Below are 21,536 nucleotides of genomic sequence, written 5' to 3'. Positions count from 1 at the left end.
CCCTCCTTCCTCATTCCTCGTCCATGTCTTCAAGAGCAAGAGGAAACAGGGCGTTTGGGCAAAAAAAATGCATGTTTTGTTGTACTGTTTTACGCTGCATCGCTTGCGGGCTGTTAGGATACTCAAAAAGAAAACAATTAAATCAAACAGATTTTGTTGTGACGCTCACTTGCATCACATGCTGTTAAGACAGATAGATAGGTAATCATCACTAGGGAAAGACCCCCCTCTCGTCACCATTTCAAAGAATCTCAGCATAAAATCTATTCATTTCATTTAAAGAAAAATGGTCTGCTTTAAGTCAATGTAGACTGGTAGTCCCCTGTTCGAAAGGAAGTGGTGAAATGATCGAAATGCTGTAACACCCTATCTGTCTACCTTTCAGGAAAAAGTCCTCAAAACAGTATTTAATAAATTCAGTTACTTATTAACTAAATAAATTCTTTATCTCTGTCTTTCTTCCTCTTACGCGGGATCAAGGGTCTTCACTTCTGCAATCAACAGAATGTCCGAAAACGTAAGTTCAAGCTTCAAGGTGCATTTTCAGTGTCCAACTTAAGATGAATAAAACAAGGTGAGGATAATACACTCAGTCTTTAATTTAAAACGTAGCTTAACTATTCAAATTTGGGATGTTATAATCTTGAAACCGAAGTGATATACAACTGCAAACCAAAGGCTGTCTTTCGCCAAACAAATGTAGCACAGAAAGGAAGGTAATGTAGAAAACTACAGCATCAACAATAGCTTTTTTAGCTCTTTTATTTTTACCTGATAATCAAGTGTATTGTTTTGTCCACTCTCATAACTCCCAGAAACACGTAAATCAGCAAAACAGATATTTTTTTTCAGTTTATTTTATATTAGCGTCGTACTTGTCCGCTGAGACAGTAGTAAGAGCAGGTATCATTATTTTATTTATAATATGTACACAAACAATGCAGAATACTCCCAATAGAACATGGCATGATATACATATTTCCCTTTAAAACGTTTTTCAGAGTCTTCAGGATATGTTTTCTGATTATTTAAGGGGCACTGAGCCAATATTATGGTAAATATATGAGATAATAATTTATACTTTATTTATCCCGTGAGGGGAAATTCGGTTTTACACTGTTTAATGAACATGCTACACACACAGGCCGATATACACACACATGCACAAACAGGATCCTATTGACATACATTAATGGATAGGGTTCGGTGCCAAGTCCCGGCATGGACCAAGTCCGGAAATTGGCCTGATGGATGGATGGATGGATAGATACTCACGCAGACTTGGTTTACAGGTTTACCCCAATTTTTGTTATGTCTTTCGTTAATCCAAAATTATTTCAAATACTAAAGATGCCATTTTGGACTACAACATCATTTTTAACCACCTCTTCCTCAGCCGGTACTACATGTGACATATATTAAACCATGCTTAGGGAGCTGATCCTAAGCATGGGTTCCATCTGATTGTCCCAATGTTTGCATGTTCGGTAGGAATACATTTTGAATCTAAAGAAATCTGTCTCTTGCAAAACGCTTTAAGAAGTCCTTCAAGAGTTCTGTTTCAAAATGTGCCAAGGATGAAATACGACCCATTTACAAATAACCCATTCCTCTTTAGCTTAACTTGGGTAGCATATGAAAACCTGAGCATGGATTTAGTTGTTAGGTCCAAGAAGCCATGTCAGGTAGCAGGCTGGATATGTGTGGTTTGTGACAAAGTTAGTTTCTCCAATATTGTACGTAGGGGATTTTCAATCACCATAGCTTCATCCCTGCACCAACAGCAACAACATTTGTCAATCAACACCATATATTTTGTTTAGGTATTTGTGTGTGTGTGTGTGTGTGTGTGTGTGTGTGTGTGTGTGTGTGTGTGTGTGTGTGTGTGTGTGTGTGTGTGTGTGTGTGTGTGTGTGTGTGTGTGTGTGTGTGTGTGTGTGTGTGTGTGTGTGTGTGTGTGTGTGTGTGTGTGTGTGTGTGTGTGTGTGTGTGTGTTGGAACACTGTGCTAGGGATGAAGGATCGATCATCAGAATGAACCAAGTAACTTGGGTTTTTTTTCATTTTTGAGCACTAATTATTGTCTTCATCAAACCAACATGAAAACAAAATGCCTAAAAACAGACTGGCAGATGTAAAATGCAATATCAGGTAAATTGTGTTGATTGTTTTGGCCACTTTGGTCCAGTAGCCAGGCTTCACTTCTTCCTTTATATTGCTGAGTATCACCTCCCTCTCATTGTTGGACAGCTTTTGTAAGTCATGGGGCTCCTCGGTCAGCAGGCTGCTGCTACCCTAAAAAAATGTAGTTTGAATAACAAATTTAAAAACATGACTAAGTGTATTCAGCAGCTTTATACAAAATTCAAATTTTTGAAAAAGTTGCATTTTTCTTTACTTTAAAAAAACTCCAACATGCATTTTCTTCTGCCAATTAATAAAATAGGTAGAACAATTCAGGCAGGATGGATATTGGTAATATGCACATTGGCAGCATGCTGTTCAGGTGATATACTTTCAACCCCCTGATGTGCACACATTCTTGATTGTTCTATATATCTTATTTTGTACTTGGGATCTATAGATCACATTGCTTGGCATCAGTTAGGTTCACAACTGGCTATGTGTATAGTTCTGGACGTATTTTCTTTCCTTTGACTTTTGCCTGATTCCTACATCCAAGAGTTAACAGCTTTAACAGACTTAACAAACTGTTAGTTTGTGGTCCTTGTAGTCCAGATTCACACAGGATCTAATATGTCTGAAATGACGCCAATCTTAGCTGTCGTCAGGTGAGAGGCAGGCTACACCCTGTACAGGTCATTATTATCTAATAGCGTTGACACACACAACCATACACGCTCACACGTACAAACAATTTAGAGTTACAAAATAACTGAATGAGCAAGTCTTTGGACTGGAAAAGCATGCAAACACCACAGAAAAAATACAGAAATATAGGATAGGATAATACTTAATTGATCCGCAGAGGGAAAATTCAGGATATACATATTATATAAATATATTTATTTTTAATTATACACTAACACCAGTTCCTCCTGTCTCTCAGAATTTCAAGTTAAGTTTTGTTCATGGTACTCAAACAAAATCCATGGGATCAAAATTGCCATGTGCAATTCACCAAAATATAATTTGAAAAACAGTACCCAAATCACTCTAGAGAGTAATTGTTATCCAAACAATTTCAGTAGCTCATATAAAATAAAGTAGGAAACAATCTTTACCTCTTTTACCATCATCAGCAGTGGCTTGTCTGCAAAGATGCATGGGACAGGTTAGTTTTTGTTCAAAATCACAACAACTTTGCATAATATATTATACATGCTCAATTCCTTGAGTAACATGACAGTACTGCAAACTGACCAGACGCCTGATGTTTTTCTATTTTAACCATAAACATATTTACAACCTATATTATTTTACCTCTAAAGCAGTTTTGAAATTTTCCTTGCTTCTCCGTGCTGTCCTCATTCAGGCTTTGGTGTTTATCTTTGTCTTTTTGCATCAGATACATCACCAAAATCGTCTCCAAGAGGCTCATCATCATCAAGCCAAAAACCCCGATACAATAGACCGCTAAAGAAAGAAAGCAGAATTATTCATGTCCAAAGACAATTGCAAATTGATAACTATACATAGAGTTGTTATGTATTATGGGTGCAATGGATCACAAATTTCACAGTCGGATAACAGATTTGTGTCACAGATTGAATCAGCTAGCCATGACTGTAACTGCATTTAATCAGAACAACCAATGGTTATGCATCGACATGCATCTAAATTAAGGAATGTAACATTACAAACAAATAAAATAATGTTTGTTAGCTGTAATCTACTTCAACAAGTTTTTCTCATATGAGATTTAGCAATATTAAACACATAACATACACACACCATTCATTTAGTGGATGTGGAATGTTACGGTATTAATCAGTAACGGTGTTGTCCTCCTTTTGATGCATGATAAACGCAAACACGATGAAAGTGAGAAGATGAAAGTCATAGCATCGCTTGATACAAACTTTAACATCAACACTTGAGAAAGTCAACGCACAATCTGCATAATTCATTAAAAAAAGATTTGACCATCTTCATATTGTTACAGTGGATCTCCATGATGTCTACATGCAATACTTAAACACTGCCTTCTCTTCACACTATTGAACATTTGACACCATAATGATACTTTTTTCTTTGATCTACAAATCACATGCAGTTACAACTGTGGGGTGTGATCTGTTGCACCATTAGTATGTTTTAATGAAGAGGTATCAACAATAATCCTCACCTATAAGAGGAATCCTGTCTGAAGACGAAGGCAGGATATCATTCAGAATCAGCTGCATAACTGTGACAGCCAGCAGCACAGTGACCTTGAAGCTGAGCTTCTCACCCCCACTGTCTAAGATCAGGAAGGAGGCCAAGTCCAGACAAAAGAAGAACAGGGTGGGCAGGATGAAGTTTACAACATAGAGGACTGAACGCCTCTTCATGATGATCTGGGAAAACATATTCAGATGGTCAGAGGTTCGTCGTTCTAGAATGTCCCAGTCGGTTAAGTAATATATATTGTAGTCATCTGTGTCGAACAGATCATTTGCCGTGATTTGAGATTTTTTTTATCAAATTGTAGGCAGATTATCAAGACAGAAGAAATTGGTCTCATATGAACACAAGAGAAATACTAAACCTGATATTGAGGTACTGACTGCTTGTCTAATTTCCTGAATATTCTTACCAAAGGCAAACTACACCTTAGTGGGAGAAATAGAAATAAAATAAAATCCCTGTGTTTCCTCCCTCATGTTGCAAGCTCGTAGTGTGTTCATAGTTCCAGCCTTTATCTTCCAGTGAGCCTTCAAGTGTTTTTTTTTACCTTGCCTGCCTTCTCATTTTAGTCTTTTGCCTGCTGGTTTTGGATTTGATCTCCTCAACAGTGCATAGAAAGTGTTCTAAATTCTGTCTTACGAATGAAATTTAGAATGCGCACTAAGAAATCCTTATTTATCAAACATGCGGACTGCGATCGTACGCACATCGGTAACACATAGGTAATCAGTGTTGATCGATCTCACGTGTTCTTAACAAGCAGGCTCATGCATGTTCGGAGACATTTGCATTCAGAAACACCTCCAATTAACCATATGCGGTAACAAAACACCTCTTTAAAAACCACATGGAAATATTTACCCTGCCAGAATAATGATTAGAGTAAAGAAAAGGAGCTTCATATCAACAGGAATGGAAGTTGATGAGGTTTAATAAAAAACGTTAATAAATAAATAAAACAAGGTTAGTAACTCTCAGCGCTGAGTGACCCAAATAAATTGTTTGTTTTTTCATTTAGTCGAAGTTACTAACAAAAGACCAAATGCTGCATGAGAGAAGGTGACAATTTCTGTAAATTCTGTTGGTCGGAGGAGAAAACACTAAGATGAAGTCTGATAATAAGTTCAGTGCAAAAAAATAAAAATGCATCACGACACAAAAGCGAGAAGTATCTGCAACGGGAGGATAAGAGAATACAACACAATTCCATCACTGAACGGTGCATTTACAGCGTCATCCGCAGCATAGCTCTCTCTGGGGAAATAATCAAGCAGTGACGCTCTCCCAACAGAACAAGTTGGACCAAACATATCAGTGCGCTCTTTTGAAATGCCCTTACTGAAGAGCGCACTGTTTGCCAAATCATCTAAAAATGCAAAATGAGCTATGATTAAACATTTCAAATACCCATCACAGCGGTCTTTTAAATGTTTTCAGACCAATTAGGCGTTTCAAACTGGACAAAATCACTAATTTTGTGTTTTTAATTAAAGAAAACTCATGCATCTACGTTGAGATTGATTAAGGCGTGCTGTGACACTCGTAGTGCTTTTTATTTGTAGTTCCAATGTTCTACCACTAGATTCTGTGCGTAAGCATGGTCAGAGCTGTGCTTATATTTACACACATTTCTCAGTAATAGTACAAGTTGATAAATTCCACTCTTTGCATGGGAATGTTCTTACGCACTCACTACGCACAGATCCATGCGTACACACCGTTGATAAATGAGGATCCTGGACTGGTTATTAAACTCTGCTTACTACTGAACTCTGCCTCATGTAGTCCTGCATTTTGGGTCCTTTTATCTGTCTGGTTATGTTATGATACTGTTTTAGATTTACTTGTGTTTGAATATTTGTGTGTACTTTCTTTGAGAGAGTGCTCTCTCTCTCAAAGAAAGTACAAGGATGTTCAGACAGGGCAACATCAGTCACCACAACCTTGCAAATGTTCAGACTCTTGAAAAAAGGTAAATCTAGAGTGTGCCTCTTATTGTATGTTAATGTGTTGGCCTACAAGCAATGAGGCCTCTACAGAAGGGTGCCTGTGCATGCACCCTAGTTGGCACTGAGGGTCAGAAACGTCCCCTCTCCTACTGTAAGGGGAAGTAGGGTGATACCATGCCTACATAGACTCACCTCTACACACATCAATTTTTGCAACCAAAAATCTAGATACATGTTCTGATTTGCACGAGTTCTTTACGATCTAAATCAATAAAATCAATTGTTGCTTATTAAGGAGCTGACAGAAAAATGAAAGCCTCTAAAATGAAGTGAAAGAAATTACAGAGATGATATGTTTAAAAACAATACATACTGTGTAGACAACTGTGCTTGACAAGATGCCGTAGTTTTTGACCACTTCACTTGTTACTGTGATGTTCACAGGGAGCCACTCATACTGCAACGCTTCTTGAGACAGCCCATCCATACCTGGAAACTTATTTGGACTTAGCTTTAAATCCCGTGCTGAGGTTGGAGACAAGAATACAAGTTAGGTTTCCACCTAGTTATATTAGAGACAAAAGCACCTTTAGTACACCCGGCACAAAACACCTTAGCAAGCAGCGCAGGTCTCTTTCCTATTTTCTAGGCCAGCTCCCATGTTATGGTAATAGTAAATTAAATTGCACCTAAGAAAGCACCCAGGGTTTGTTTTTCTTATAATGTGGTGTGGTCAGGCACACACCACCTACCTTGAGGACATAGAAATCGACTGCAGCTTAGACCCCCTAAAAACCTATTCTAAAGATTAAATTCAGTGGCGCAGAACATTATTGCTATTTAGAAGGCACAATAGAAAGATGGGCATGCATAAATTGGTTCATAACGGACTTACACTTATCCCATTTTGCACAGAGTGAATCACATAGGCACTCAGACTGCCCAGTTAAATATATTCTTGCATTTGCTGATACATTACATTGAGTTTTTAATGGGGGAAGAGTTCTATCTTTATTTTCCTCTTAACCTGTTATCTTTATATTCCTTTCCACATGAGGCCGGTCTGGGGATATCAGAAAACAAAGAAACCATCATCACTGTCTCTTGGATACCTGCTTCATCTCGTCTTGTTAAAGTCACACACAGCCCAAAATTCCAGCCGAGACTGACACCAAGCTCTCAATCATATGCCCCTCACTCCAGTGCACTTTATGTCTGAGTGCCACCAACACAGGCAACAGATATGAATACAGAACTGTCTATTGTTCATTATGCACATATTAGAGAATTGAGCCTATGATTCAAGTGGGAAAAAAAGGAAAGAATGTTTAAAGCCTATCTTTATCTGATGTTGATTTTACTTAATGATGAGGATACACTTTTGTGCCTGCAGAGGAAATGTTGATTGCGACTCTCAATTTGGAACGGCACCAATGATTGTTTCTGATGTGGGAGGTTCAGCAAATATAACATAGTTCATACAGTGCCCTGTGTGTGTGTTCTATGTGTTCAGGGACATAATGAAAGGAGAGATGTTCGGTCCAACATGCCAACCTGCAGGCACACCTGGCTGAAAAGGAATGAGAGCTAACACTCTGAGTGGTTTGATTCATGTTATACCCAAAATACACTAATGTATCATCAAGCAACAGAATTCAACCCGTTCACGCCCTGTTTTTAATTTAGCAACCCGATTATGCCTATCTGCGTCACCCCAAATCACTTTGTGCCTTATGTTTAAGACATTGTGCTTTAAACTTTCAAAATTGGGTCCAAAGTGTCTGGTACTCTTTTTCAGGTGACAATAAAGTCATTCAAGTACACACAATCATTCAGACTTTATAGACAAAAAGACACATACCTTATAGAAACTAACCAAAAGGTTACTGGCTCACCTGACATTGAGATCGACTTGAAAGTAAGGTTGCAGCTTTGAATGTCAAAAGGAAATTTGTAAAACTGCATCTTGCAGGTGCTGACCAGCACCATGCCATTCCTTAGAAACACAGAACCAGTATGATATATGGCGAGATAAGAAATCTGTGTGGCCTTATCTTTTTCTGTCCTGTGTGAGGAAAAAAAAACACATTTTGTTAAGATTTATGTTCCCAAATTGTCTTGGAAACATCTGTAAAAAAATGTATTTGCATGCACGTACCCACAAACCACCCCTGCATAAATCAGTGCTTCAGGTGGACCACCCCAGTCAAAAAAAGTCTTGATACAACCCTGGATAGGAAAGTTGCAACGACAAAGAATATTGTCCATATGACAGCAACAAGGAAATTTAAAGCGAGTTGGGCCTGGATATTTACACCAGGGATGTGACAGCCAAACTGGGGTTTTATCCCTTGCAGCCCTGAGATGTCTGGAGCTAGCGCTAGCTGTAGGGCTAATTAGCTTCATCTCTAACACATCCCTGTGCCCCGCTGTCACAGCTGTGCTTTCATCATTCCTGTAAGAGTCAAGGTAGAAGTCGCTGAAAATCTCTTGGCTACAGTTTAACTTTCCTGGCAGTCAAAAGTCACTCTATGGGGAATTAACTCTGGTGCGTCTAAAGGGACTAAATAGCATATGATTAAAGCGATAAAAAAAAGAGTTAATTTCAGCCCTAAATCATATCATGATTATTACGTAAACACTGACACAAATTTAAACAAATTAATAAATCTTTTTTTTTTCAATGCTACACGTGTTGTCAAATTGCTCATGTTTTCTTGACTTACGCATATAAAATCAGATTTTAAAAGGGTTGCAGTGCGTTGAGCTATTCTGTTGCTAGTGTATGAATGTGAACCATGTACATCAAGTCAAACTTACATCTCGTCAATCATTATATCCGGGTTCCACAATCGTTCAGCAGGATAATAAACCGAGGGAATACCACAGTATTCACTAGAATTCCAAGTGATCAAGGGATTACGCCAAATCTAAAAGAGCAACACAGGAAGACATAAACTCCTCAATATTTAAATTTTGGTCATCCATATAAAAGAAAGATATCTTGATTAAGTCATTAAAAATGTTTTATCCTTACAGAAAACTCACCGTATTTATCCAAATGTGAGTAACAAGTTCCTGTTCCTTGTCTCTCTAGGAGGAAGAAACATTCTTTCAAAAATGTCAAGTTCATGGTCAAGTTAATCAAATTTATGTGTCACTGTTTTATAATATTTTTATATGTAAACATCAGGTTATTTCCAACATTACTCTGAAGGGAATGTTTAGTCTATGGTGCAAAATATGCTATATGCCAAATCCACTTCACCATGTTTCTCTAACACTAATATGTTTTATTTCATTTCAGTGAACCTTTAACCTTGTGACTACCTACCTAGGATCAGGAGCATTATACCAAATTAATCACACCTGTGGGTGCGACATCACCCGCTTCACATTATATGTATGCACCCACACACTCCCTCTTTCCTCTCTCCTGGTCAGTACGAGCTTATACCAGCTTGAATTGTTGTACTTTGTTAACTCTCAAGGTCTCGACTGCTGATTACCGGGCTGCCGTGTGCTGGCACCCCTTTGGCGTGTCGTGAGTTTGTCCGTGCTGAATTTATAAAGCGTGCCGGTGAGGAGGACGAGCGGCCTCTCGTGCTTTCAGGTGCGGTATTGAGAAGCGGTGGAGCGGCTCCCGTGTTTTGGTGGGCAATAAGGTCGGCGTGAAGTAAGGCTGATTGAGGTTTGTACTGTATGATTAAATGTCTGTTTCTGAAAAGAAACAAATCATACATTACTCAGAGACTTTTTCTGGTTTGCATGTTTTTTTATAAAATGTCAAATTACTGAATGTGTGCTTCTTTTTGCTGACCCTCCAGTTATCTACGGAGAGGGAAGACTGAAAGGAGGTGCTGCCATAATTGGATTATGGCATCTCAGGATGGGAGGGACAGTGGCCCGGAGACTGGTGTGCCTCCCCCGGCCAGGATCCACCCACTCCACCTTCACAGGCGTCAGCTGGAAGAAAGCGGGCCAGGAAACGGATCTGGACTAAGCAGATCTTGCTGGGTGACCCACGGGTTGACCTCATGCAGAGGGAATTGGAGGGAGGCTACTGAGGCTACACCTCGCTCAGCCCTTAGCCTCCTGAACCAGGCGGCAGTGCACGGCCTGGATGGCTGGTCAAAGGTGAGGCCCACTTTTGCACTGTTGTCTGGGACTCCAAACACAGGTAGCAGGGCGGCACCAAATATTAAGTGCCGCATGACTGATGGGCTGGTGGTGAAGGCTTTTCCAGTCCGTAGCCATGGCCTCTAGACTGGGGAAAACCAGTGGGGAGTGGAGGCAAGGTCCTCCCCCAACGCAGATGCGTGGCCCCCACGTTTTCAACCCCGTTCTCGCGAGCGCACTGATCGTGGGTCAGCTAAGCCCCGTCAGTACCCCTGATGGTGTCCCGTCACTGAATCCAGGCTTCACCATCGTCACCCTCAGGGCTTGGTGTCAGTGTACCACTTTTTCATGGGTTATCGGGACTCTACAGTTTGCATAGCTCCTGCAGTTCAGGGCCTGCCCACCTCGCTTTCGAGGGGTTTTGGAGATGGTGGTGAGAGATAGGTTTCATGTCCCCATCAACCAAGATCAGGTGGACCTCTTTGCCACAGCAGGCAACACTCACGGCCCTCTGTAGTCATTCATGTACGGCCCTGCAGGGCAGCTGGGGATAGACGCCCTGAGCCTCTTGTGGACTCTAGTGTGGCAGTATGCCTTTCCCCTACTCCTTCTTCTGCCAGTTTTCATCAGGAGAGTGAGGTGGCTGGGTGCTCGAAGGGTCTCTGTGGCAACACATTGGCCACAGAGGCCGTGGAGGGCAGAGGTCTAAGGGATGCTGGTGGGCTGTCTGTGGTGTCTACCAGTTAGACAGGATATGCTGTCCCAGATGCGAGGCAGGATATGGCACCCAGAGCCCCAAACACTGAGGCTTCATGTGTTGCCTTTGAAAGGCAACAGTTACTCTCGCTTGGCCTAGAGAGACAGGTGGTGGACACTTTGCTGGCCTCACGAGCTCCTAAATGGAGGGTGTTTCTGGACTGGTGTGGCATTACGGGAGAAAACCCCTTTAACGTGTGGCATGCCTGTTATTCTGGCCTTCCTCCAGCACCTCTTTGACCTGGGCCAGGCAGAATCGACTATCAGGGGTTACCTTGCAGGGATTTCTACAGTTCATGACAGATGTGAGGGCTGTTCCCCGGGTGCACACCCTCTGGCTACACAGTTTTTAAGAGGATCAAGGAGGAGTCGCCCATCAGGGAAACTTCTACTGCCCTCCTGGGACCTCCAGGTGGTCCTCAGCGCTCTATGCCAGCCTCCCCTTGAACCGCTGTTTAGTCTGGACCTGCGCCATCTCAGTTTGAAGACTGCTTTCCTCTTGGCCATTGTTTCGGCAAAAAGAGTGAGCGAGTTGGGCACTCTCTCAGTGGACGAGGCTTGCATTAGATTAGGGGATGGGGACAAGTCAGTCCACCTTCTCCCAAACCCAGCTTTTCAGCCTAAAGTTATGGCTCGGACCTTTGTTGCCAAGCCTCTGGTCCTGGAGGCTTTCTGCCCTCCTCCACACATTTCTGCGGAGGATGTACGGCTTCACAACCTGTGCCCAGTGAGGGTCCTCCGGAACTATGTTGACCATACAAAGCCTTTTCGTTCATCTGATTTACTGTTTGTGTCATATGGGGTTACTACCTTGGGCAGGCCTGTTTATAAACACCGTCTGGCCCATTGGATTGTTGATTTGATCACCATGGCTTATGTGCAGACTGGAGTTGATCCCCCCTCCAGGCTCTCAGCACACTCTACAAGAGGAGTGGCCACTTCCTGGGCAGTTTTCCGTGGTGCACCTTTAGAGGAGGTGTGTACTGCTGCTGGCTGGGCATCCTCCTCAACCTTTGCCAGGTTCTACAGATTGAACCTGGCTTCATCCATTGTCCCCACATCTGTCCTTGGAGTGGCAGCAGAGGGTTGAGTTTCTATGTTTCCCTGCCCGTGTCGGGTTTTGTTGACATTTCTGTTTGCGATAGGGGCAGTGGGGATTCATGCCCTGGAATGGCGTTTTCACTTTGGACCTTGCCCCCGAGGGGATTTTGTGTTTGCAAATATTTTTCATCTGTTAAAAATAAATTGCTTAATAATGGATATGCCTATCCATGCATACCTTGAGGAAATGGAATGCTGTTCTTTATCTGCTTTGACTACAAGTACAAATATTGTCTCTTTTGAACTTCATAAATGGCCAAATGAGGGTTCAATCGAAAGCTTAGATTGCGGCTGCCATTTCGATGTCTCACAATGGAAAAATATTCATTCATAAACATTAAATATTACAAAATACAGTGGGAAACCGGAAAAAAGTAGTGGCATATTTGAAAGAATCCTGTGGCTCTTTATGGATGCAATGTGTTTGGATTAAATCATTCACTGGATTTGGATCGTTGGGACCCTTGTCAATGCAGAAGAGTGTTTTTGTTGGTATATCATAATCGGGAGCGTTCAATAAATCTTTAAATGGTAAGTCACAAGACAGTAAAAACTATCGTTGATGCTTTATGTGACAGATGCATAGATTGTGGCTGCCGTGGTGGTTATATCTTGAAATGGTTCACATGGTCGGAATCACAGGAATCATAGCTTTCTAGCAATGTATGGCATGAGTGATGTTTAAATAATCTTGATATCAGAAAACATGCAGACCCAGGGGTGGTTCATCTGATCTTAACAGCGACAAACTGAAATATTAAAACATTAAAACCTTCTTCAAAGAAGAAAAATCTGTTGTCAAGAATGAGAGAAAAACACTTACCACATCTAGAATAGCAAATAGATGTACATCCAGTGTTACTTCAGTGGGTTTACTGTAGTTTTTAGCGGGCCGGGTATAGCAGAACATGACTTTGTTAGTCAAATTCAGTTCATTTATAATAGCCGCATGCGTACACTTGGACTCATCTACAAGAAAAAACATCAAAACACATTCTTTGTGAGAATTCTTTCCTTTAATCTACACCTTCAGAGCACCTACAATATGAGTGGGTATGATATTTATTTAAATTGCCCTTCAAACAAAAACCTCTGAGACAACCAACAAATCATCTTCAGTTTCAGGATTTCACAATAAAGCCAACCAGAAAAATATTAATGTTTGATGAAGTATGATGTTTTGTTGTATTTCTTTCCTGTACATACCTTTATGGTACTCGACCTTCCATGTATCAAAATCAGTCTCTGTGTAATTGAAATTGACATAAAAGAGTATAGAATTATTTTTTTCAGTATTGTTTCCATGCACACACCTCTCCTCCTCTCCAATACAGCATAAATAAGAGCTGACAAACTAAATGTCAGTTTTAGCATCTAAAGCAGAAAGATATTCAGTGAACTGATACAACAGAAAATATTGACATGAGAAAAATTCAAATCAATATTTAGTTTTCAGATCAGAATAGAAGAAAACTTTAATTATATCCTAGTACGATCTCAAAGCATAGTTTTGAAAAAAACATTAGATAAATGGTAAATGGACTTAAGCTCGAATCTCTTTTACACCACAGGTCCCACCTATTCACATTCACACACTAATGGCAGAGGCCGCTGTGGAAAGTTCAGGTTCAGGTGAATTTATTTGTACCCATAAGTAGATTTGTTTGCAGCCAGCAAGATCGACATCCATCATGACAAACAGATTACAAAACAGATGTAACAACAAGGGACAACACTAGTGTTGTGGTCAAGACCACACTAACCAAGACCAAGACAGATGTCGAGTTCTCAAGTACTACAACACTAGAAAACACATGAGAGAAGGAGAAACTATTTAACCGACTAAAACATGATTCAAATCTAAAAAATAATAAAAAATAATAAAAGTTCTCAGAGAGAGGGGAGATTAGTCTCAATCGATCAATTAAAAACACAACTAAAAAATATCTTCAGGCAGGGTCAAAATAAGTTTTGCACAGAAATAAATAAATAAAGTAAATGTGCAAAGCTTGTTCAGTTCAGTGATAGCAGCGAACAAAGCTGTTTATGTATCACTTTGTTCGACACTTTGGGACTACAATCCTCCGTCCAGAGGGAAGAAGCTGAGCGTCTCTGTGCAGGGATGGGAATCATCGTTTAAAATTGAGGTAGCTATCCGCTGCGACTCTCTTGTATCCAGGGACGCCGGATAGAGCTGTTTTTCACCAATCACACGACTCGACCATTTGACCATCCGATTTAAGGAATTTCTCTTTTAAAGATGTTTGACCGAACCATGACACCAAGAATGATTCATAAAAGCATCATTTGACAGTTTTTGGTTGTTTTTGTCAAAATGTCTTTGACAATTTAGAAAAGCGCTATACAAAATAAATTTATTATTATTATTATTTTTATCATCAGTGGCCATTAGTATAAACTAATCCCATTCATACGACGACGCTGAAGCAGCGGATGCAACTTGGGGTTAAAGGTCTTGCCAAAGGACACATCAGATGTGTGGCTGAAGGACCTGTGGATCAAACCCCTGACAACCCCTGGTTGAGAGACAACCGACTCTACCAACCGAGCTACAGACCACCTAATTAGAATACTGAAAATTAAACTTATAAAAACTTGCCACATCCCACTGAGAGACAAGTTCTCGTTCTACAGAGTTATCAATAAGGCGGCAAAGCCAGTTTCATATAAAGAAACAACTCATGAATAAAAATTCCTGCTTCAATCCTCAAACAGTGGAGGTGAATAGATTTTGTTTGTGGAGCTCAAAGAACTTTACCACAGCGAATAAAAACACACAAAGGTTTTCAGCGTTGGATCATGGTGAAAACCGGAAGTTAGAAAAATAAAATAAACTTTCTGACTCAGAAATGGAGGAGCATGTGAATAAAGTGAAGGTAAGAATGGACATATCAGTAGTTTACTACAGCAGGTGGGTCACAAACATAAGAAAAATGACATCACGTTGCTGCTGCACTTACACTGTCCTCCTACAGTACCAAAACATTCACCATTCTTCATTACGCACGAGTATATCTGGAATGCTTATATGTTCACAGGATCCACATTGATTCTTATATTGTCAGAGTGCTCACTTCAGTCAGCTGTCTCCCTCATTCTATGATATTATTAATCAAAGGATTGATCAATGCACAACATTTTTTAATTCTTGGCCGCTCTGTGCATCTTGCAGCTCAGTCATCCTTATTAAAACAAAAAATCACACTTGATGATAAATGCACAATATTGCACATGTGTTTAAATAACACTGCAAATCTTATTGATTACGACGACCACGCCTTTATTTGAAAGATAGTACAGTGGATAGAGTTGGAAATCAGGAAGAGAGAGAGTGGGGATTGACATGCAGGAAAGGAGCCACAGGTCGCCTGCTTGGAGGATTACAGCCTCCATACATTAACACACTAACCACTGTGCCGCCAGCGCCACCAGAGATGTTTCTTTTAAGAGCTGCAACACGCTTTATTGTTGCGATTTTATGGTCTGACCACTTCTTCAAAGCCTGAATGTGAAGAATTTTTAAGAATTTTTTTGTATTTAATACTTTACAAGTACTCATCATGGATGTTTATATTAAAAACTTTGCTGGATTTCACATCAAAATTCTTTTACATAAATCAATCTGCACAGCCTGCTGCTTAGCCACATCCCTCTGCTGCTCACTCCCTGCGGTCGCGACACACCCCGACAAGCACAGGGATGCGAGGGCACTTCATCACCGGTTCTAATTTTTGTTTTGTTTCCAAACTGAATCACAGACCAAACTCCATGCTTCTCCTTTGTATCTGGGGATTGTTTATGATACTCCTCTTTGTTTTCCTTCAGAGAATTTCATTTAAAAACTCAGACTGTAACAGGGGCCCTCCAACAAGTGTTATTACCATTTGTGTTATTACCTTCTGACACTGTAAAGGATACTCTGAATATGGCATGGGCAGAGACCATGTTTATTTCAGTAACATTGCTCAGGATCAAGTCGACTGGTTATGTGGTGTCTGGCTTCTTTTCCCTCTTTCTCTTCTTTTACTACCAAACAGATTACACGTCTTTGTTTGCCTTCAGAGACTTTCATTTACAATCTCAGGCTATAACAGGTATAATGTAAGCTTTGATAAGCAGCGCATCAGGAGTGAGTGCTATCAGATGGGGCCCCCTTAGGGAGGTTTCCTACTGTCATTGCAAACTTTGCACATTTTGAGCCACTGCAGTGGTTTACAGTTTTCCCCTACTGGCCTGGGGCTCTAAGCAGTTGCCTGCCTTACCTGTTGACAATCAGCATCTCTGACCACGAATGGTGCTTTCCTACCTGTCGCTTGACTTCATACTTAAGTAATACTGATCAATGTGGTGACTCTGCTCTCATTTTACCACACACTTCATCTTTCCCTGATGCTTTCTAAGGCATTTGACCTGTTCACTCTTTTGCCATCAGGGAAGTGGTACAGAAGCATCACAAGCAGAACATCACACTTCAGAGATAGCACAAACCTGCAAGCCATAAGACACTTAAATATGGCTTTAACGTTTTTTTAATGTTTTTTTTCCCTGTTACGTACAGTATGTGCTGCATTTCTGTACAGTCTGTTACTATGATTGGTACTATGTACTTATGGACTGCGCCCCCCCCCGTGCACTATAGTCTCTTGCCCCCTGCACTATGGAATGCCGCCCTACACTAGGGACATCCATTCGCCATTTGCACTATGAACTGTTTTTCTGCATTCTGGTTTGTGCCTCCTGCACCAAGCACTTCATGGACTGGTTACCCAACCTGTTTACATATCCTTATGTATTGGGAATTATGTGTTTATGTTTGTGCATTGGTGTCATTGTGAGGTATATGTGAGCACACCAAGACAAATTCCTGTCAACTGTATCATTGAAATGGCTATAAATGAACTTGAACTTGATCGATTTCACTTTCTGCCAGCAACAGGGACAAACCTGTAGGTTCCTTTCCTCTGTCATTCTAAACTCCTATCCTCCACTGATGCATTCACCCTACTCATAGTGCTGTATAATTCTAGCCCTGGAGGATAGGTCCATGTCCCTGACCTTCAATTGGCCAAAGGTTGGACTCAGACGATATTTCCGCCTAACGTGACTTAGACAACTCTTCATTCATTCACAAAAGTTACAGTATGCCATCTAATTAATTTTGCTGATATGCAAAATCACAACCTCCCCCCAACAAAAACCTCTGAGATAGTTTTAAAACAATGTGCTGGTCATTTTTTACATACCTTCCATGTAACCGTACACCTGATAATAATCAGGTCTTAGATCAACGTAGATACTTCCACCTGACACAAAAGAATATATAAGTTTCAAACTTGGATATTTTGGCCAAATATCACATAGAGAAATCTTTATTCTTTCACAACAGAACACGTGTTTGTCAAAAATATTGTGTTCTAGAGTTTGTTTGACAACAAAGTGCTGGTGCATTTTTTCATACCTCCTGAATAGCTCTGATTGTAGATCTGTTGATCACCAGGAGGCTCTGTGTCACCAGAGGTACTTCCACCTGACACAAAAGAATATATATGTTTCAAATTTCAATATTTCCATGCCCAATGCATCTCCTCCTCTCCTATACATGTATGTGTTGACATAAGTTCATAATTCATCAAATCAAGTTTGGCAGGATGGCTTCAGTATCATCTACATCCCTTCCTACGCTATCCCCCTCCGCCTCAGTGACAGGATTACTGATATCCCGCGAAGAGTGGTGACCGTAGTCTGCTGGTGCCCTGTGCTAATAAAAGGAAAAGAGGGGCCCTCTAAATAAGTGTTATCACCATTATTTTACAAGTATTCTGTCAAGGATACTCTCAATATGGCATGGGACCGTGTTTATTTCAGTAACGTTGCTCAATATCAAGTCGACTGGTTGAGAGTTAACTGACTCTACCAACTGAGCCACAGCCTCCCTGATTAAAACACTGAAAATGACACTAATAAATACTTGTCACATCCCACTGAGAGACAAGGCAGCAATACTTGTTTCATTTTAAGAAACAATTTCAAAAGTTAAAAAAACAAACTCAGAAATCAAGATTGCTGCTTCATTGTAAAACAGTAGAGGTGAATAGATTTTGTTTGTGGAGCTCAAAGCCCTTTACCAGCACAAATAAAAACACAACAGCATGTCTTTAAGGAGCAGACAGACGATAGTTATTTTACCATACAGAAACAGCCTGTTCTGAGCAGGGCTGAAATAGAGGTGCTTATAGGCATGATCAAATACAGGATCAGAGATCTTAAAAAGACAGCTGAAATAAGGGATTTTACTGATGCCAGTATCGGATCAATAAGGAGGCTTTTTTTAGCTCCACACCTCACAACGCTACTCAGTAAGTGTTCCAGACTGACATCATAAATGGAGAGAGTGAGTACAATATGTCCCATTTAAATAATGTTCCTGTTACTGTATGAATCATCTATTCAGTGTTGCTGCTGCCCAAAAAAACTGCCCTTCAAACAAAAACCTCTGAGATAGTTAGAAACAACAAATCTTCTTCAGTCTCTGGTTGCCTTCATAATAAAGGCAACCAGAAAAATAGGTTTACAAGTGTGAAGTTTTGATGTATTTCTTTCCTTTACATACCATTATCATTCATCAGTTGATCATCAAGAGGCTCTGTGTGATTGAAGGTACTTCCACCTGACATAAAAGAGTATACAAAATTATTTTTTTCAGTATTGTTTCCATGCACACACCTCTCCTCTCCAACAGAGCATAAATAAGGGCTGAATAACTGAATTTATTTTTTTTCATCTGAAGCAGAAAGACTTTCAGTGTACTGATACAACAAAAACAGAAAATATTGACATAAGAAAAAATCAAATCAAGAAAATGCCTCGTAACTTTCGATCAATTTAGAAAAAAGTTATGAAAGGATGCAGGTCACACCTACACAGTCACACACTGATGGTAGAGGTTGCTATAAGTTCAGATAACTTTATGTGTACCTGAAGATGTGTTTGCAGCCAGCAATCTATCATGACACACAGATTACAAAACCGATGTAACAACAAGGGACAACACTAGTGTTGTAATCAAGACCACACTAACCAAGACCAGGACATACCCTGAACCAGAGTGCTCCGAGACCGAGACAAGACCAAGACATTTAGGGATAGAGACTGAGTCAAGACCAGTGGAGGTGAATTGATTTTATTTGTGGATTTCAAAGCACCATACCACAGCGAATAAAAATTCATGGCATGTGTTTAAAGGAGCAGAATGACGGTACTTATTTTAGTTTTGTTTTCCAAGCTGAATCACTAATCCAAACTCCATGCCTCTCCTTTGTATCTGGAGATTGATTATGATGATTTTAAAATAATAATAATGAAAGCCAAACTGCAGACCTTTGCACCAGCATGCATCTTAAAGAAATGTCCCGGCTTACCTGAGAGGAGGAGCAACAGGAGGAAACCTGTGAACATCCTGACTGTGAAACCTCTGCTCTGTCAGTAACAATCCCCCTCCTTCATGTTGTCTGTAAATGTTTCATTGCAGTTTATATATCAGTGCTCTGTACTAAAAGAGGGCAAGGCACATTTATTAACCAACACTATTTCATTTCTCATTAGCCTGAAGATAGAAACACGCCTAATGCAACAAGGAAGTGGCATTGACCTCAACAGTTTCCTCAACTTTCTTATCAAACCAAAACATGTTTACTCCATATTTCATCCATTGAGGCCGGTAAGTTTTCCCAGAAAAAGCACTTTAATATATAAGAGCTTTACCCAAGGCTTCCAAGAAACAATTAGCTGCAACGTTAAAAGAGCTGCTTCTTCTGGAAGTTTTGCTCCCCATTTAGAAAGAGTTTCCTGAGAACTTCTGCACAACCCTTTTGGCCCTGTCGTACGCCCAGCGCAAAGGGTCTTGGCGCAGGTGTCTTTGTTATATTCCACCTGATGCAGTTGACCGATTAACACCCAATGAAGCTGTGCCACCATTATCACCCACAGGTATGTTGGTCTTAAAATGTGGTGTGGTCAGCCTTGAGGACATTGACTTAGACCACCTGAAACCGGGTTTAAAGTCTTACGTCAACAGCACTGAAAGTCCCTGCTATTTAGAATGTATAATAGAAAGAGGGACATACTTTACATACTTTAGTTCATAATGGACTGCTCGGTTAAATAAATCTCTTGCATTTGCTAATTAAGTTTATTGAGTTGTTAATGAGTGCTAAGAGACAGCAAGCTGTTGCTTCCTGTTATCTTTATATTCCTTTCGACATTAGGCCGGTCTATTGATGTCAAATTCATCACTATCTCTTCAATGCCTGCTTCACCTTGGGGAAAGTCCAGCTCAAGCCACATGCGGCCAAAAACTACAGCTGAGACTGACGCCAATCTCTCCATCATGTGGCCCCCTTCATTTTCTTTAATTAATGTGAAACTGTTTCTTTGTTGGACTGCCGTGTCCCAGGTTTTATTTGCTATAACCTCCTTGATTTGTTTTTGTATTCGGGCCGCCGCGTTCTGTGTGTGTTTTCTGTGAACTGCGGCAATAACCGAGGTACTACCTTCATGATCCTAAAGACCATTGTAACTACTGTCTAACTTGAATTCGATCATTGGCTTCTGAGTATGAAATAGATAGTTGTCTGGCTTTAGCGCACAGAGTTTAAACTGTGTGTCTACGCCTCTTCAGGCATTTCTTTCTTTTCTTTTTCTCCACACACACATAGACACACACCTTAGACACATATCTGGAGACCAACTCCACGACCGTATAAGCGCACACATACATACACTCACACATATAGATCTGTATGGTCATCGTTATTCAAACGCTTCAGAGACACAGATCGCGCAAGACAGCCGTCTCGGGTCAGTGTCCGCCATCTTACAAATAACGTCATCAAGTGATGACGCAACAATCTTGCTCTCTCATTCGCTCTCTCTCTCTCTTACACAGCCATGTACACACACACACACACACACACACACACTACATAACTACATCCTTACACCTCATTCACCAGTTTTGCCTGATAATGCTTTATGACTAATTAATTAAGGATAATTATTAATATTCATTTATATAACCAAATTTGACTGGACAAAACCCAACATAATTGTTGCCTAGCTCCACAAAACCCCAACATAATGGTGCCCCGTGTGAGGTTCTCAATAAACCAGCTTTATTGTACTGTTAAAGTTTGTTGTTTTTCCAAAGCAGAAATCAAGCTGTGGCTTAGGTGTGTTGTATGTT

General features: G+C 40.4%; 1 protein-coding gene across 1 annotated transcript; it reads right to left on the bottom strand.

Moving 5' to 3' along the window:
* Window positions 1-1,874: 1,874 nt before the first annotated feature.
* LOC114921396 (5-hydroxytryptamine receptor 3A-like) lies at window positions 1,875-19,807 on the bottom strand. The gene is made up of 14 exons (XM_065952379.1): window positions 19,714-19,807; window positions 18,906-18,962; window positions 17,754-17,822; window positions 17,539-17,598; window positions 13,481-13,519; window positions 13,098-13,243; window positions 9,347-9,391; window positions 9,119-9,228; window positions 8,194-8,363; window positions 6,672-6,823; window positions 4,309-4,519; window positions 3,444-3,596; window positions 3,245-3,273; window positions 1,875-2,294 (listed from the first exon to the last, which is right to left on the bottom strand). The coding sequence occupies exons 1-14, from the start codon at window positions 19,748-19,750 to the stop codon at window positions 2,073-2,075; spliced, it is 1,500 nt and encodes a 499-aa protein (XP_065808451.1). The 5' UTR covers window positions 19,751-19,807; the 3' UTR covers window positions 1,875-2,072.
* Between the last annotated feature and the right edge of the window lie 1,729 nt (window positions 19,808-21,536).

This window comes from Labrus bergylta, chromosome 3 (assembly GCF_963930695.1).
Source record: "Labrus bergylta chromosome 3, fLabBer1.1, whole genome shotgun sequence".
NCBI classification, from domain to species: Eukaryota; Metazoa; Chordata; class Actinopteri; order Labriformes; family Labridae; genus Labrus; species Labrus bergylta.
This window is presented reverse-complemented; position numbering and strand designations above follow the sequence as displayed.